At 38.3% G+C, this 16,395-nt stretch overlaps 1 protein-coding gene across 6 annotated transcripts in view; it reads left to right on the top strand.

Moving 5' to 3' along the window:
• LOC125267495 (multiple C2 and transmembrane domain-containing protein 1-like) overlaps positions 1–16,395 on the top strand; it is a 204,249-nt gene that overhangs the window by 100,400 nt on the left and 87,454 nt on the right. For 4 of the 6 annotated variants that reach the window (XM_048189181.1, XM_048189185.1, XM_048189183.1 and 1 more), the window contains exons 3-6: positions 11,807–11,949; positions 12,212–12,291; positions 14,059–14,170; positions 16,075–16,113. In XM_048189181.1, coding sequence (XP_048045138.1) covers positions 11,807–11,949; positions 12,212–12,291; positions 14,059–14,170; positions 16,075–16,113 — 374 coding nt within the window. The remainder of the gene's footprint in view (positions 1–11,806; positions 11,950–12,211; positions 12,292–14,058; positions 14,171–16,074; positions 16,114–16,395) is intronic. The other 2 variants (XM_048189182.1, XM_048189184.1) reach the window with 1 other exon arrangement.

Here is a 16,395-nt window from a genome sequence, read left to right as displayed (position 1 = left end):
ATGAATAAATGTAAACGTAAATAAATGCCATAAAAAATGTTCATTGCTATTTCATGATACCTAATTCATCATCCCGTGTTAACAAATGGAACCTTATTGTGAAGTTTTCCTTTTATGCTGTGCTTGCCACCTAGTGGTGTGAATATAGCATCACACAATGCAGTGGTGGTATTCTACATCTGCCTTGATTAGTTTATTCTGCCAAAAAAAGTGTCTGAAAATAGGGAGGTTGCCGAAATAAAGTGAGTATTATCCATATAACTAGTCATGTGATCTTATTATGTTTGCTCTCATGAGGCGAGCTGCTCAATATAAAATAAAACTGCTTTTAGTGCACCGTTAAAGATGCATTACATGTTACTATTGAAACATGTTGTACCCCTAAATCAGGGGTGCCCAATCCTGTTCCTGGAGATCTACCTACAAGCAGAGTTCAGATCCAACCCTGATCTAACACACCAGGCTGTAATTTTCAAGTGTTCCTGAAGATAATTAGCTGGTTCGGTTTTGCTTGTTCAGGGTTAGAGCTGAACTTTGCAGGAAGGTAGATCTCCAGGAACAGGATTGGGCACCCCTGCCCTAAATTAATCAACACATTTAAACTATATCAGGAGTTCTCAACTCTAGCCCTCGAGGTCCACTTTCCTGCAGAGTTTTGGTCCAACCTGGGGTGCGTTTCCCAAAAGCATCATTAGCCAACTAACATCGCAAGTTCCGTCGTTACTTACATAGTTCAACGATTTGATGTTTCCCAAAACCATAGTTCAAATGAACATTCACAAAGTGCATCGCAAACTTGGGTGGTTGGAACGACAGCTCTCGAGCTGTAGTTAGAAGCATAGTTTCTTGTTTTTACAACATGTGGACTTAATAAATCGTTATCTTGAGCATAATAAACAAGCTGACATTAAGTACAATTTATATCTTTTATTTTGAACATATACAAATGTCATTCATATATTTTAGTTTGTCAAGAGATCTAAAACACCGTTTTTGAAGAGTGCGCATGTGCGTACGTGCTCTGGTACATCAGAACAAGCATTTGATTGAATTTGGAAATAAAGCAAAATAACTGAGGAAAATGAGAACTAGTCCTCTAATGCCATGTCCGTAATTTATAGCAGAAATTCTAGCATTAATTCGATATCAAACAGATTCATTTAAAGAAGTTATTACTCCTCCACCTGCGTGACGTCATTCACCAAAGTGGTTGAACGACAAGTTTGCGACAATACGGTTTCAGGAAAAAGTTGATTTGTTCAACGATGCATCGTACTATGGTAGTTCAGCAGCGAGCTACATCGTTGTTCGGGAAATGCACCCCTGAACAAGCTAATCAAGCTCTTCGGGATTACTACAAAGTTATAGGCAGGTGTGTTTGATCAAGGTTGGAGCTAAACTCTGCAAGAAAGTAGACCTCAAGGGGTAGAGTTGAGAACCTCTGATAGTGGCTGCGTCCGAAAACCTAGGTAGCTGTCTTGCTGCCTCGCTGTCTTATAAGAGAATGACTTGTACAGCAGCGTTTGTGCATGAAGGCACCTCACGAAATTGATTCCGGACAGACTTCTGAGGCAGCCTAACAGTTTAATGATCTACAGCAATATAGCACGAGCTTTGGTGAGAACTAAACAAATATTTAATTATTACAGTAGTAATTTCTCGATAGAAATGATATCAAAATTGAAATATGTTGGTCAAAATCATACATTTGCACACAAACTGAGCGGCAAACGCAACTTTCGGACGCCATCTTTATTTTTCTAGCTCAACTGTCACAGAATGGAAAACAAAGGATTGTGGGATATCAAAGGCAGCTAAGGATACATCTATGCTTCCTTCAAAAATCGATCTGAGGAAGGTATCTCATGAGACAGGAAGTGAAGCTAACATTGGATTCGGACATGCCTTGATGCCTTACTACCTTGAAATGTGTCCTCAGAAGGCAGCATTTTCCAGTTTTCGGACGCAGCCATATACTGATTAGCCACAACAATAAAATCACTGACAGGTGAAGTGAATAACATTGATTATGTTGTTATAATGGCACTTGTCAAAGGGTGGGATTTATTAGAGAGGAAGTGAACAGTCAATTCTTTAACTTCATGTGTTGGAAGTAGGAAAAATCGACAAGCGAAAAGATCTGGTGAGACAAATAAGGGGCTTTCACACCGAATAGTTCTAGGAACTCAGTTAGCCACTAGGATTGTTCCCTGAAAACTAATTTCTCCCCCGGGCCATGTTCCTGGTTGCATTCGCACTGGGAATAGAAACTATGAAGCGGCCGACAGCGGCGTCTTTAAGTGCGGCATTTACAAACACTAAAAAACGGTGGATGGAGGATGCTGTGATCGGAGCTGTGTTTGTTTTGTGTCGTGGGTTTTGTGATAATGGAGATGGAATGTAAACGCATAATTTACATGACTGAAAGAGCAAAAAGTGGGGCTAATAGATGAAATCTCCTATGACAACTTTCAGTATTACACGTCATTGAGGCTGAGAAAAGAACACAACCCTGCAGACAACAGGTAAATGCCATTATCGCTGTTTTCCATTGGCATCCGGGTACTTCGGCCAATAGTTCTAGGAACTATGAAAAGGTTCCTCCAGTGCGACAGCCCCTATAGTCATGACGACTTGGTCAAAATGGCAAATCTTGTGGGGTGTTCCCGGTATGAAGGTTAGTACCTACCAAAATGCGATGCAGGGAAGGACAACTGGTGAACCAGGTCATGGGTGCCTGATACATATGGGGAGCGAAGGCTAGTCTGCTCCAATCATAGAAGGGCTACTCTAGCTCAAATTGCCTCAAATTCCCTGCCACACTGCAAAAAAAATTGTTCAGGAATGGTTTGAGTAACATGACAGAGATCAAGGTGCTGCCTTGCCTCCAAATTCCCCAGATCTCAATCTGATTGAGCATCTATGGGATGTGCTGGACCAACAAATCTGATCATGGAGGCCCCACCTCACAATTTGTAGATCTGCTGCTAATGTCCCGGTGCCAGATACCACAGGACACCTTCAGAGGTCTTGTGGAGTCCATGCCTTGACAGATCAGAGCTGAGGGGGACCTACATGATATTAGTCATGTGGTTTTAATGTTGTGGCAGTGGCCAACATGTTGAGCTCAGATAACCAGCCAAGCAGCTCACTTTATTTCTGTAAACTGTTATTAGTCCCCCCCCCCCCCCACATGAAGGGTATCACTTAAAATTTGTACAGAATGGGTGTAGTGAGTGACAGGGCTGAAAGTCTGTGCCATCACAGGGCCCCAGAGGGCCAGTGATAAGTAGGTCTGCTGAAGGAGATGGAGCAGTCTCAGTGCCTGAGTGCAGTTTCCAAATTTCCTGCCAATGACAGCAATCAGTCAGAGCTCTGGGAAATCACATTGAATAATTTAGCTTAATTATGACTCTGTGTGCATTATTCAATGACCCTTTTTTCAAACTCTCTTGGCCCGTTGTGATTTTTGGGAGGGTAATTATGAATATGCGATGGAGAGGCCTTTTCTAATTAGATAATACAGCCTTTGATTGTTGTGTATGTAGAAAGACAATGTCTCTCCTGTTGTTTCTCTCACTATGTCTTGTCCTAAAGGCATCTACATGTGTTTATTCTGGTGCTTTCTTAAGCATTTAAGGAGTAAAACTAGTTTTATTGTTGTTGTTGTTTTACATTCTTCTGAAGAAGATGTTTGGTGGTGTTTTCCTGTATATTTTCATGTTACTGTGTGGTTTCTAGGGTGTGATTGCTTTATTGCTTCATTGATCATTCATTCTGTTGTCTCTCTGAGCATCTCGCTCTGAGTCATGTGTTTTTAAGGAGTAAGATTGGCAGGTTGGCAGTGTTGAGATGTGACCTGTGTCAGAACGGCCCACTTTAGTTTTGTTGATATATCCGTTTACCGGCTGCTGGCGGGTGCTTTTAACAGGCACTAAGAAAATATAGGCACAGATGCTGGGGAGGCAAAGTATGTATGTGGGTGTATTTGAGACTGTGAGACTTCAGACCCACATTCACACCAAATTTTACACAAACTATTCCATCTGCAGATCTTAATGAACAGGATGCAATCAAATGACTTCCATTAAGATTGAATCAGTGTCTGGACTCTGAACTCATCAGAGGAAATTACTGAAGGATATTGTATGCCCACCTCAAATTACAACTTAACTCATAAGTAACACTCAGAAAACTCAGATAGCCTGAAGAAAAAGATTTCTAGAACATTTGCCCTAAAACATCCTGGGCTCATACCTTTACTAAACAGTACTACTAATGGTCTGTCATAATGTTGATGACCCTCATTAAACCATGTATTTATGTTCATATGTTTACGCATTACTTCAGGGTGCTTAAATGCCATCGTATTAATGTAAAAAAAACACATGCTTTTGCCATAGTACCATGTCCATTTGCTATTTTGGTCTTCATGGTTGTCAGAAATGGATGTGCGTAAAGTCTGAAGGTCTGGAAAACACAGAAGAACTGTAATTTTGTTTATTCCTGTTTGAGTTTTATTTTAGTAAAGGAAGTGTCGAGTTTAAACCTTGGTGCTTTACACAAAGATGATAGTAATTACTATCTGAGGAAACACTTATTTTGCTTGTGTCAGGGGGTATTCCAGAAAAGCAGGGTTAACTTGCTGTCATATAAACCTTGAACTCTAAGTTGACTAACTCAAAACTTTCTATGTTACCAGTTCGAAAAACACATTCAGGAGTAGGTTCAGTCACAGTGAACACATGAACCCTGCATCCCAATGTCCATACTCTCTATACTATTTCCTGTAGATTTTCAAAGTGTGGATCCGTGGTGTGCACACTATAAAAAGGCTAATATTGCCCACATACATATGTCCCAATACTTTTGGCAATATACCCTGAGTTCCATTTGGAAGGGCTCATCCCTATGCCCTAATCCCTTCAAAGAGTTTACCCTCTTGAGTGAGAGCTTCAAAGGGAGGAAGGGTGTAGGGGTAAAAAAAACCCCTCTTCTTTTGGAACGCACTTCTGCGTCATCTTAACGAGACAATCAAAGAGGAGTAAATTGTGCAAGCTGCGACCTTTGTTTAGCGTTAGTTTATTTATTTATTCATTTTAGGTTTATCGCATGTAGGCTATATTGTGTCTATGTATTTTTAACATTTGAATGGACTGATACAGGGAGCTGTAAAGTATTTTTGTTGAAGTACAATGTCATTTTGACCATAATAATGTACCAAATCTAACTTGTATAAATAATACAGTAGTATAGAAAAATACTATATATACATTTATAGGTAAAATCAAACTCTTATAACCTCCTGTACCCATTCTGTGACGTCAAAGAACTTCCCTGTGCAAAGGATCATGGGGGCCTGAAGTGGTACGCCTTCGAAATCCTTCATTCCGAAGGGCCCTTTGAAGTGGCCAATTTTGAGCACTTCGGTTTGGAATGACCCGTCAACATGGCGGCCATGATTATTTTCACTCCGAAATGCCCATTCAGAGGGTGATATATCCCATTTGGAATGCACCGAAAGTGTATGTTGCCATGTCTAGTTCTCTGAAAATTACCTCATATTTTGGAACCAAAAGTTAAGGTTGTCAGTTTACTTTTTTGCAAACTTTCCCAGGCATGTTGCATAACCTTCTTTCTGGAATATTCCCACAGGTAACATAAAAGATGTGTGCCAAAAGAACAAGATAGTGGAGAGAGAATACATTTATCAGTGATACACTGCCCCTTGGTGGCTACATGGCATATAGTATCACTTCTAGAGTAAGATTCTGCTTGTGCTGTCCTGCTTGTTTAGTAGCTTATTTTATGATATCTGTGCCGTTGCTGAAATGGCCACAGTTTTTGTTGGCCACTAAAACTGACATGACAATTGTCTTTTGATCTATTGTAGAAAATCACAGCTCAACTGAATCGATTGCTCAGTGCCAGATTGTCAGTGTGTTTCGTCATTGCTGGCAAAGGCAGTTCCACTCTGATGCTGCAGTATTATTTGTGACAGAGAGTGTTAGATGGCTGCACAAGCAAAGCAGAGGTTAATGATTGAACACCAGCCTCTGTGCCAATATTATGAAGTGTGTGAATTTTAGTCAAAACTTATAACATGCTTGCCAGACTAATGCAACCCATCAGTCCAACTTATAATAGATAAATAAAATGAGGCTCTGAAAGTACAGCACTGATAGACAAATTGAGACAAAATATTTTTTGTTGTATTTCCATATTAGTGACAGTAAAGACATTTGTTAAAAAATATTTCTATTTCAAATAAATGCTGTTTTTTACCTCCTATTCATCAACTGCAAACACATTATGCATTTTGTATATGTACCGTATATAAATAATGACAACAACAATGAGAAATTAATTCTCATTGTCTGTATAATTCTTTGAGCTAAGTTTTATCATAGTGTACACATTGGCGTTGTGACAAAAATCTGTCAGTAAGAATTTGTCAGTCATAGAGCACAATGAATCATCACTAATAATGTATTTATTCCATAATAGCTTGTTTATATATGATAATAGAACCAAATCTCTCCACAAAACACTAAATGAAGCCACAGGACACATATTTTAGGATAAGAGAAATGTAAAAACAAGAATTAAGTTCTTCCTTTTTATTGAAACGAGCTAGCTGCTAATGAACTCAGGTCATTGCCATAAGCAAACAATTACGCATTGTCGGTTTCTGGCCAAGATAGTGATGGTTATAGTGATAGTTTCAATTTAAGCTCACTGGCCTTTTAGATTGACAGTGGCACAACTTTTATAGGTCAATAAAAAATGCAGTTTGAGAGCAAATGTGCAGGTGTTTAATGTACATATTGATCTGAGGGAAGAGGAGATATCGCTCACTGATCAGCACACCATGATCCTGCAGTCACACACAGTGCCTCACTCATTCAAACCATCTATTGATCCTTCTGTGAACGGATGTCTTGGAGCACCTCCACTTCTGCTCACTCATGTGTTGTAGAGGGCAGTTTGATGAATGTGATGGGGAATGCATGTGGGAAATTCCGCCATTCTGTCCATCTTCCATTGTGGTTGATGAGAAATCATTCTTGATCACAAATTGTGCTGCAGGCGGCTGTCAAGGGCAGAGATGCGGCATACATCAGACCCACAGTTGATGTGTGTCAGCATTTTTTCCACCTCAGAACTTTTCAATTCATTGTTCAGTGCTGCATACAAGGATGCCTTTCTCTCTCTTTTGAGTATTTTGTTGTTGTTGTTGTGCAATATTCTGTGCATTATGTTACCTTTGTAAGATAATGCTATACACAATAAGGTTTCATTTGGTAACTTTAGTTAACATGAACTACAGCATTTATTAATCTTAGTTAATGTCAATCTGATATGTTATTGTTCATCTTCAAATATTGTTGTGGACAATGGTGCAGGAGTGGTGCAGGGATGACGTATTTAGCATTTTAGCACTTCCTGTGCATAGTCCTGAAGTCAGTGGGTTTTTTGAATTGGTTTTTGGTTAAATGCTTGATATAAGCTCTGTGTTGAACATAGGTTCAAGATATTTTCACGTTTTATTCTACAATATAAAATACATCAGTAATACCCTCTTGTGATTTTCTATAACAGTCATCAGTTTTGTTCAGCGTCATGTTTAGGGGAGTGGAAATGTAAAGTCGATGTCCCTACAATAACAGACCGGCGTGTTAACTCTTGGACGTATTTTACAAAGTCTATACAATGGACTTTACATACTTTTGACAGACCAGTGTGTAGTTGTTTCTGATAAGCGCTCATTGTTACAGTTGTAAACACAACGTTTTTCTTTTTCCATGAGGGGGTTTGGCATCATGGCAGCTTTGTTTCCAGGCGGACCGTTAAAGGTCCAATGTGTAATATTTAGAAGGATCTATTGACAGAAATGCAATATAATATACATAACTATGTTTTCAGTGGTGTATAAAGACCTTGCATAATGAAACATTATGTTTGTATTACCTTAGAATGAGCCATTTCTATCTACACACACTGCGGGTCCCCTTACATTGAATTCGCCATTTTGCGCCGCCATGTTTCTACAATAGCCCTAAACGGACAAACTGCTTTACAGAGTGCATTTGCTTGACTGGCTACTCTCTTCTATCTCAGACGACGACATCTTTGTCCTATGTCGGCCACCGTAGCTTTTCTATGTGCTTCGAAAGGGAGGGGTGAGTCGTGGACTGAGCCGTTGGTTGCCATTCGCAACCTCACCGCTAGAGGCAGCTAAAATTTACACACTGCACCTTTAAAGAACATGACACACACGTCTCCACTCTCTGAAATCCGATGACGACTTTGAAACTCCTGAAGTGTTTCCAATTTTCTGTGAAGTATGCATCAGAAATTCAGCCAACTGTCCATGGGCGTGATGTCTGAGGCTGAGACTAGGGCGATGCTAACTTCTGGGATGGCCTACAAAAATACGTCATCCCTGCACCATACTATGGGGAGGCCTTGAAGTCAAAAAGGCTGAGATCTACTGTCCTATGTCCAGTAATGTTCAAAAATTTGAGACCACAATGGAAATTTGGGATCTTTTAAAAAGTCTAGAACAAAGAAAATCTAGGACTTGAAATGAATAAGAAATATTTCAGATTCTGCACTGTTTGTCACTAATCAAATAAGTAAATCACGATCATGTGACTCTTTGTACAGATGGTCAGATGTGCTTCCACTGAAGCTAAATGTGCTTTTTAGATCATCTCAAATCATTCTGGAGAACAGAAAGAAAAATTGCTATGCTGTAAAATGTATACAAATAGAAAATCTTAAAGAGAAACGCTTTTAAGTGTGGTTTCAGTTGTTATGCTGTGTTTCTTATAGTATGTGATGTGTTTATGTGATGTGAATTGTCTATATTGAATGTTTTAACGTGTATACACTGTTAAATATTCGCATCAGGTCGTCTTTGGTCTTTTCCTTTACCTTGAAATGGAGACATTAAGATAAACTGACTTCTTGCAGCTATCTCATGGTGCACAAACATAATTCACAGCTGGGCATCAACATCCAGAGGCGAACAGATTGCTTAACCAGAGTCATTATCTAGAGTCACTGACTCCTCTTGAATTTGAATGCAGTTTATTGTATTATTTAGATGAATGACTCAGTGGCTGATTGAACATTAGGATTGGCCTTATGGGTGGATGAAATGGAAAATAACATCTTGTGTTGGTGTTGTATATCTCCTAAATGAGGGGATGGATTTCATTGGTATATAAAGACAGTGAATTGGTTATTATATTTAATGGCTGTGGAGATTTGCAGGAAGAGGTTTGCTTAACTGAAGTTTTGTTTTCATGTTTTTCGAAACAATTTGTGTTCTTGATGCAGAAAAATGTGAATGTGAAATTCAACAAAAAAAACCCAAATCAAACTATACTGATCTGCAGGAGAAGGTTTAATTACTGGACTAAATGTCTCAGTGCTGATTTAATGACATTACAGAGGCTTTCCTCAGAGACTCTGCAGAGGTGTTGAATGGGGATTCCCTGCCAGCGAGCTGTAATTTAAGTCATCATATATATGGAGCTGTCATCAGCGTGCCCACACCAACACTTTTTTCAGTGAAACATACTCCAGTCTGCAGTTTTTGCAGATGAGACATTGTTCATAGAAAAATGGACAAATACTACTCAAACTTTTAAAGGGATACTTTACTCAAATATATATTGCCAATCCAATACTCAACCTCATGTCATTCCAAACCTGTGTGTTCTTGTCCACACTGCTCTTTTCTATACAATAAAAGTGAATAGTGACCAGGGGCTTTCGAGTTGCATAAATGTCAAAAAGCATCATAAAACATATGAATCATGCGCGTTGGTCTCCCGAAGGCATTCAATAGCTTTATGCGATGAACATAGTCGGTATACTCTGATAGTCTCCTTTGCTTCAGATCTCATTCTTGTTCACACACAGTATTTTCTAATGTGTCATTGATGCCAAATCTGAATATGCATGAGATTTGTGAGCTATTTAAACTTGAATTTGGTCTTTAAAGCTATCGTATACTGTGGTAGCGTCACATTCACTCTTTTGTTGCGGGGCATTAATGCATCTCTCCACAGGGAGACACAGGTTTCTGCAGAGCAGAACGTGAGCTGAATCTAAACATTAGGAGGTTGATTGATTCCCGGTAAATCCAACACTTTATATAGTCATAATATTGACCTTTCTCTCGACATTGATGTTTGTCAGAGTAATTAAAACTAAGGGCTCCATTCAGGATGTGTTTACTGTGGTTTGGCACAACAGACTGTGTGATTGACCATTTATTTGTTGCATTTTGTGCACAGAATGACACTTAAATATGTTACCACATTATTTAGACAAAAGATTTTATTGACAAATTTGACGTACAGTATGACATTTTTTATTTTCAGTACAAATACTTTTATATAATTTTTTTTTAAAAGCTTATAAATGTTTGTGTTACTTTTCCTGCTCATTATTTTGTAAGGAATGATGCCACATTTTTCTATTAAACCACATACCTTTTTTGATTAATTAGATTCGCATAGCAAGTGCTGTGATTTTACATCTCTGGTAGATATTATGCTACCAGATGCTTCCTCATCCGGATCCACTGCAGTCATATGGTGAACATGATTTCACCAAGTACATGTTCCTGGATCAACATCTGTGTTGATCCTGGAACAACATTCCAATCATCCAATCAGATTTGAGGCACAAGTTTACCATTTATGTCAAGTTTAGGCTTACAACCTGGGTTAGGTGCTTCCACAACAGTGTTATTCAACTGTCATTTCCCTCTGATTTTAGGGATAAGTTATGGGTAGGGTTAGGTTTAGGGGTTGGGAAAAGGTTAGGACTAAATTTTTGGAAGGTTGTTCCAGGATCAACAAAATATGTTGATCCAGGAACATGTCTTGCTTGGCAAAATCACAGTGACCACAGTGATATAGAGCAGGTCAGGTGACAGATTCAGGAAGTTGTGTGCATTTTACACTGAACACATAGAGACATCTAGTGGTCTCTTATGAAAACTGCAAACCAATTGAGTCAAATGACAGGATGTTGCTTTTGCGATTTTAGGGAGCCAAGTCACTTAGACAAGTCTCTTAATGTATTAACATTGTGGAATATATCACATTCACACACATTAAATGTTATTATATGCTCTGTAGTTGTTCATTCTGTTGAGTCTTGTTTTCTCAGACTCTATAATGAGGTTCTGTCATGTTGATTATTATTCAGTGGTGAATTTGTTTATTTATGTTTGCGGTCGCTGTATTCTGACTGCCCTTGGCTGCACACAGCACACTTATCCACTCTCATTTTAGTGCTTGAGCCAATAAGAGTTGACAGTTAAGGTCACATGACCCAAATCATTCTGCTTCCACTGCCTCAGACCAACTTACACACACTGTACACAACTACTCCATGGGAAAGAAAGAGCTTTACAGCAAAAGAAAACAAAGAAAAAAGGAAAAAAAAAAAAAACAGATGATAACTACATGCATATGAACATAATTATGTGTTTGTTGTCAGCAATTTATTTATTATTATACATTTTATAGCTGGATGATGTAGGATAGTTATCAGAAGGGTTGAATATAGAGAATGCTTATTCTAATTCATTTTCTCAATTAAGTTCTTTCTTTTGTAGTATTTGGAAAGTGGTTCCAAAGTACTATTTAAACTAAGTTTGTCTATAACACCATGTTCTAGTTTTGTAGGAAAAAAAAAAAAAAAAAAACTTTATTTACTACTGTTTCTTTTGAATAACAGTCAAATATATTGTGTGTTTTTCTTGATGCATTGACAGGGACCAGTGACCCATATGTTAAGTTTAAGATAGCAGGGAAGGAGGTTTTCCGCAGCAAGACAATCCACAAAAACCTGAACCCAGTATGGGAAGAGAAAGTCAGTCTGCTGGTGGAGAGTTTGAGAGAGCCACTCTATGTGAAGGTAAATGGAAAAAACATTTTGAGTGCTTCACTCCAGTCGTTAAATTGATTATGTAGACATTTTTATTTGCTGCTAAGTCATTAGTGCTTATTTATTGTGTTTTAATTTTAATGCAGCTAATGGAGATTGTAAAGAGTCAGCCTGTACTGTATATTTACGCTTTAAACTGTACGCCGGTCTTATAGTCACAGTAACTCCTGCTTCTGTTCTTTGTCGTGTGAAATGATATGCCTTACTGTTGGTTGTTTTCTTTCCTCTGCAGGTCTTTGACTATGACTTTGGGCTGCAGGATGACTTCATGGGCTCTGCATATCTCCATTTAGAGTCCCTGGAGCACCAAAGGTCATCTAATGCTTTGTGACACAATAACGCATCTGAAACACAATCACAAGAGTCGCAATCTCAATTCATTTATTTTGGCATTGCTGCCCCCTAGTGATTTTGCATGTACAAATGAGCGTTATTATAGTTGACTAAATCTAAAACCATTAAAAAAAACTTGAATTAAAATAAACACTATCTAGAAAAAAATAAATAATAATTGCTCATATTTAAATGAAGCTGTCAAGCCACTTCTCACTTCTTGTTTTCATTTTTGTTGCCTACTCATTTGTACTAAAATAACTAAAACTAAAACTGAAATTAAAAAAACTATATAGACATTTAAAAAACAAAAAAATTACAAACAAAATTACTAAAACTAAAATGAAAATAAAAATGGAAAATATGAAAAATAAAAACAAATTCAAAATATTAATAACTATAATAGTACAGTATATTGCCAAAAGTATTGGGACACCCCTCCAAATCATTGAATTCAGGTGTTCCAATCACTTCCATAGCCACAGGTGTATAAAATCAAGCACCTAGGCATGCAAACTGCTTCTACAAACATTTGTGAAAGAATGGGTCGCTCTCAGGAGCTCAGTGAATTGAAGCGTGGTACCGTGATAGGTTGCCACCAGTGCAATAAGTCCAGTCATGAAATTTCCTCACTACTAAATATTCCACAGTCAACTGTTAGTGCATCATAACAAAGTGGAAGCAATTGGGAACAACAGCAACTCAGCCACGAAATGGTAGGCCACGTAAAATCACAGAGCGGGGTCAGCGCATGCTGAGGCACACAGTGCGAGAAGTCACAACTTTCTGCAGAGTCAATAGCTACAGATCTCCAAACTTCGTGTGGCCTTCAGATTAGCTGAAGAACAGTGCGTAGAGAGCTTCATGGAATGGGTTTCCATGGCCGAGCAGCTGCATCCAAGCCTTACATCACCAAGTGCAATGCAAAGTGTCGGATGCAGTGGTGTAAAGCACTCTACCACTGGACTCTAGAGCAGTGGAGACGTGTTCTCTGGAGTGAGGAATCACGCTACTCTGTCTGACAATCCGATGGACGAGTCTGGGTTTGGCGGTTGCCAGAAGAACGGTACTTGACTGACTGCATTGTGCCGAGTGTAAAGTTTGGTGGAGGGGGGATTATGGTGTGGGCTTGTTTTTCAGGGTTTGGGCTTTGCCCCTTAGTTCCAGTGAAAGGAACTCTTAATGCTTCAGCATACCAAGACATTTTTTAACAATTTCATGCTCCCAACTTTGTGGGAACAGTTTGGGGATGGCCCCTTCCTGTTTCAAAATGATTGCGCACCAGTGCACAAAGCAAGATCCATAAAGACATGGATGAGTGAGTTTGGTGTGGAGGAATTTGACTGGCCTGCACAGAGTCCTGACCTCAACCCAATAGAACACCTTTGGGATGAATTAGAGCGGAGACTGCGAGCCAGGCCTTCTCGCCAACATCACTGCCTGACCTCACAAATGCGCTTCTAGAAGAATGGTCAAAAATTCCCATAAACACACTCCTAAACCTTGTGGAAAGCCTTCCCAGAAGAGTTGCAGCTATAATAGCTGCAAAGGGTGGGCCAACTCCATATTAAACCCTACGGATTAAGAATGGGATGTCATTAAAGTTCATGTGCATGTAAAGGCAGGCGTCCCAAAACTTTGGGCAATATAATGTATCTCACTGATACAGAAACGTAGAACACATAATCTTTGATCATGACAGGTATTCAGTTGTTCATACTGTAGGTTCTCTCTGTTCCCTTTTAGGACCTTGGATGTGACCCTTGAACTCAAAGATCCCCAGTATCCTAACCATGACTTGGGTTCACTGGAACTGGCAGTCACACTTATTCCAAAAGAGGGAGACTTCAGGGAAACAGTGAGTTTTTCATTTTCATATCTCTGTGTTTTTCTAGCTGATGTGTTTGAGCTGAGAATATGAGCTGGTGTGTGACGTGACATTGCTGGATCAGATGTGCTTGGAACATGCAATACTTTACATTATCAGTGATTCCTGAAAATTCCCATTGTTTTGTACTTTCAGGAAAATACATGAATTCTGTTTCCATATTTCTGTCTACAGGGTTCCTACAGTCAGGGAAATTATTTCTTCTTCAGCTGTACAGTATAAAGATCATTAGGAATTTTTTTTGTAATCTCTATAAAATGAATTTTATAAGTACTTATCCAAACCTGTCCATTTTGGGAAAATCATGGAAATATATTGGTAAGGTGATTTTGGAGCTTGGTATCTAATTAAAAAAATTTTTTTATTTTTTAAAATTGAAATCTAAGGTAATCTAGCACTTTCTTTGAGTTGCACTAGCGTTCAAAGGTTTGGAGTCAATGTTTTTCTGTCTTTTTCAGCAAGAACACATTGAATTGATCAGTAGTGACAGTGAATACTTTTACATTTTTACAAATAAATTCTGTTCTTTTAATCTTTCTATTCATCAAGTATCCTGTAAAAATGGTTTCCACAAAAATATAAAGCAGCACTGTTTTCAACATTAGTTATAATAAGAAACCGGCATATTAGAATGATTTCTGAAGAATCATGTGACACTGAAGACTGGAGTAATGAGCTTTGCTATCACAGGAATAAATCACATTTTAAAATATATTAAAATAAAAAAGCTATTATAATAATATTTCAATGTTGTACTATATTTTTGATCAAAGTAATGCAGCCTTGATGAGCAAAAAAAAAAAAAAACTTTAAATGAGCATAAACGACTCAAAAAATTTGACCCCAACCTTGTGAACAATAGTATATTTTGCCATGTTCCCTTTTATTTTCAAAGGCTCCTTATGGTTTTTCTCAGCAAATATATTTTATTTAACCAATTTGACCACAATAATGAAGACTACAAATTTGTTCTCTGGCTGGATGAGCCAATGTCTGACCTGGAAAGTACTTCTATTGCATACTTCAGATAGAAATCTATTGTCTCTAAAGAATATGTTCAGCTTTGGCGGGCAGAATTTCAATGAGAGAAAAATGAATCCGGTTACCTATTAGCCAGATAGTGCCGTAACAAATGCACCCTAAACATGATAATGGATAAGTACGGTTTGGAATACTCAAGTACGGCATATGGTACCATATACAATACACCAATACACACATATATAATATTTTTAGAAATGTAATATGTGAAGCAGGATGCAAATGCAATGATAAACACTTCATGCTACATTGTTGTGATGTGACGTTTAATGTGTAAGTGGAATCTAGTTTATCATCACAGAAAACAAATATGGATATTTTTTTATTTCTAATCTAAAAAAAAAAAAAGCAAATAATTTTTGGCAGCAAATAAGTCAAGAAAGAGATGCTAAAAATATTAAGATATTCTAGTTTCTTGAAGTGGAAAGTCAAATTGAGCACATTGCTTACTGTGCACATATAAAAGATTCATTTGATATAATATATATGATTATTTTCGGCCTTAAACAAGGTGACCTCACCAATTAATTATGATCCAATCACTTATAACACCTCTTTCGATATCTGTATGTGTGTGTATATCTGGGTATGTGTGTATCTTTGTGTTGGTGAACTAACAAAGTTTTGAATGACAACATTTTCACACAGTTTCTGTGTGAGTTACTAGTTTTATTAGCTTATAATGGCTGCCCCCCGACCATAGCTTCCCCGGCCTGCCTCCTTATGACCCCTTGACTCTTCTGAACTGTATTCAGACAAGCTGTCAGGTTCACCTCTAACACCCTGTTAGAGAGGGCAAGGGGTGGCTTTATAACGCTTTGTCTCATTCACAGACCATGCTTATGAGAAGGAGCTGGAAACGATCCAGTAAGGTAATAACAGCATGAACTGATCCCTGCCTTCTGCAGTTCTCTGCTCAGACTGAAGGGGGCAGTGACCCCCAGCCCTTTTCATTTTTTACCCTTGCTTACTTTTTTTTTTCAGTTGTAAAATCAGCTTTTGCTGACTTTATTTTCTATGTGCTGCAATATACAAGGTAAGAAACGCTGCCATCTGGTGTACAGATATGAAAATGCATCTTTGTCAAGTGCTTTGTTACGGCTACAATTTAAGGCTGAAATCAGATCCAAATTCAGGGCTGTCAGAGTTTCCTT

The sequence above is a fragment of the Megalobrama amblycephala genome, linkage group LG4 (assembly GCF_018812025.1).
Source record: "Megalobrama amblycephala isolate DHTTF-2021 linkage group LG4, ASM1881202v1, whole genome shotgun sequence".
Classification (NCBI taxonomy): domain Eukaryota; kingdom Metazoa; phylum Chordata; class Actinopteri; order Cypriniformes; family Xenocyprididae; genus Megalobrama; species Megalobrama amblycephala.
This window is presented reverse-complemented; position numbering and strand designations above follow the sequence as displayed.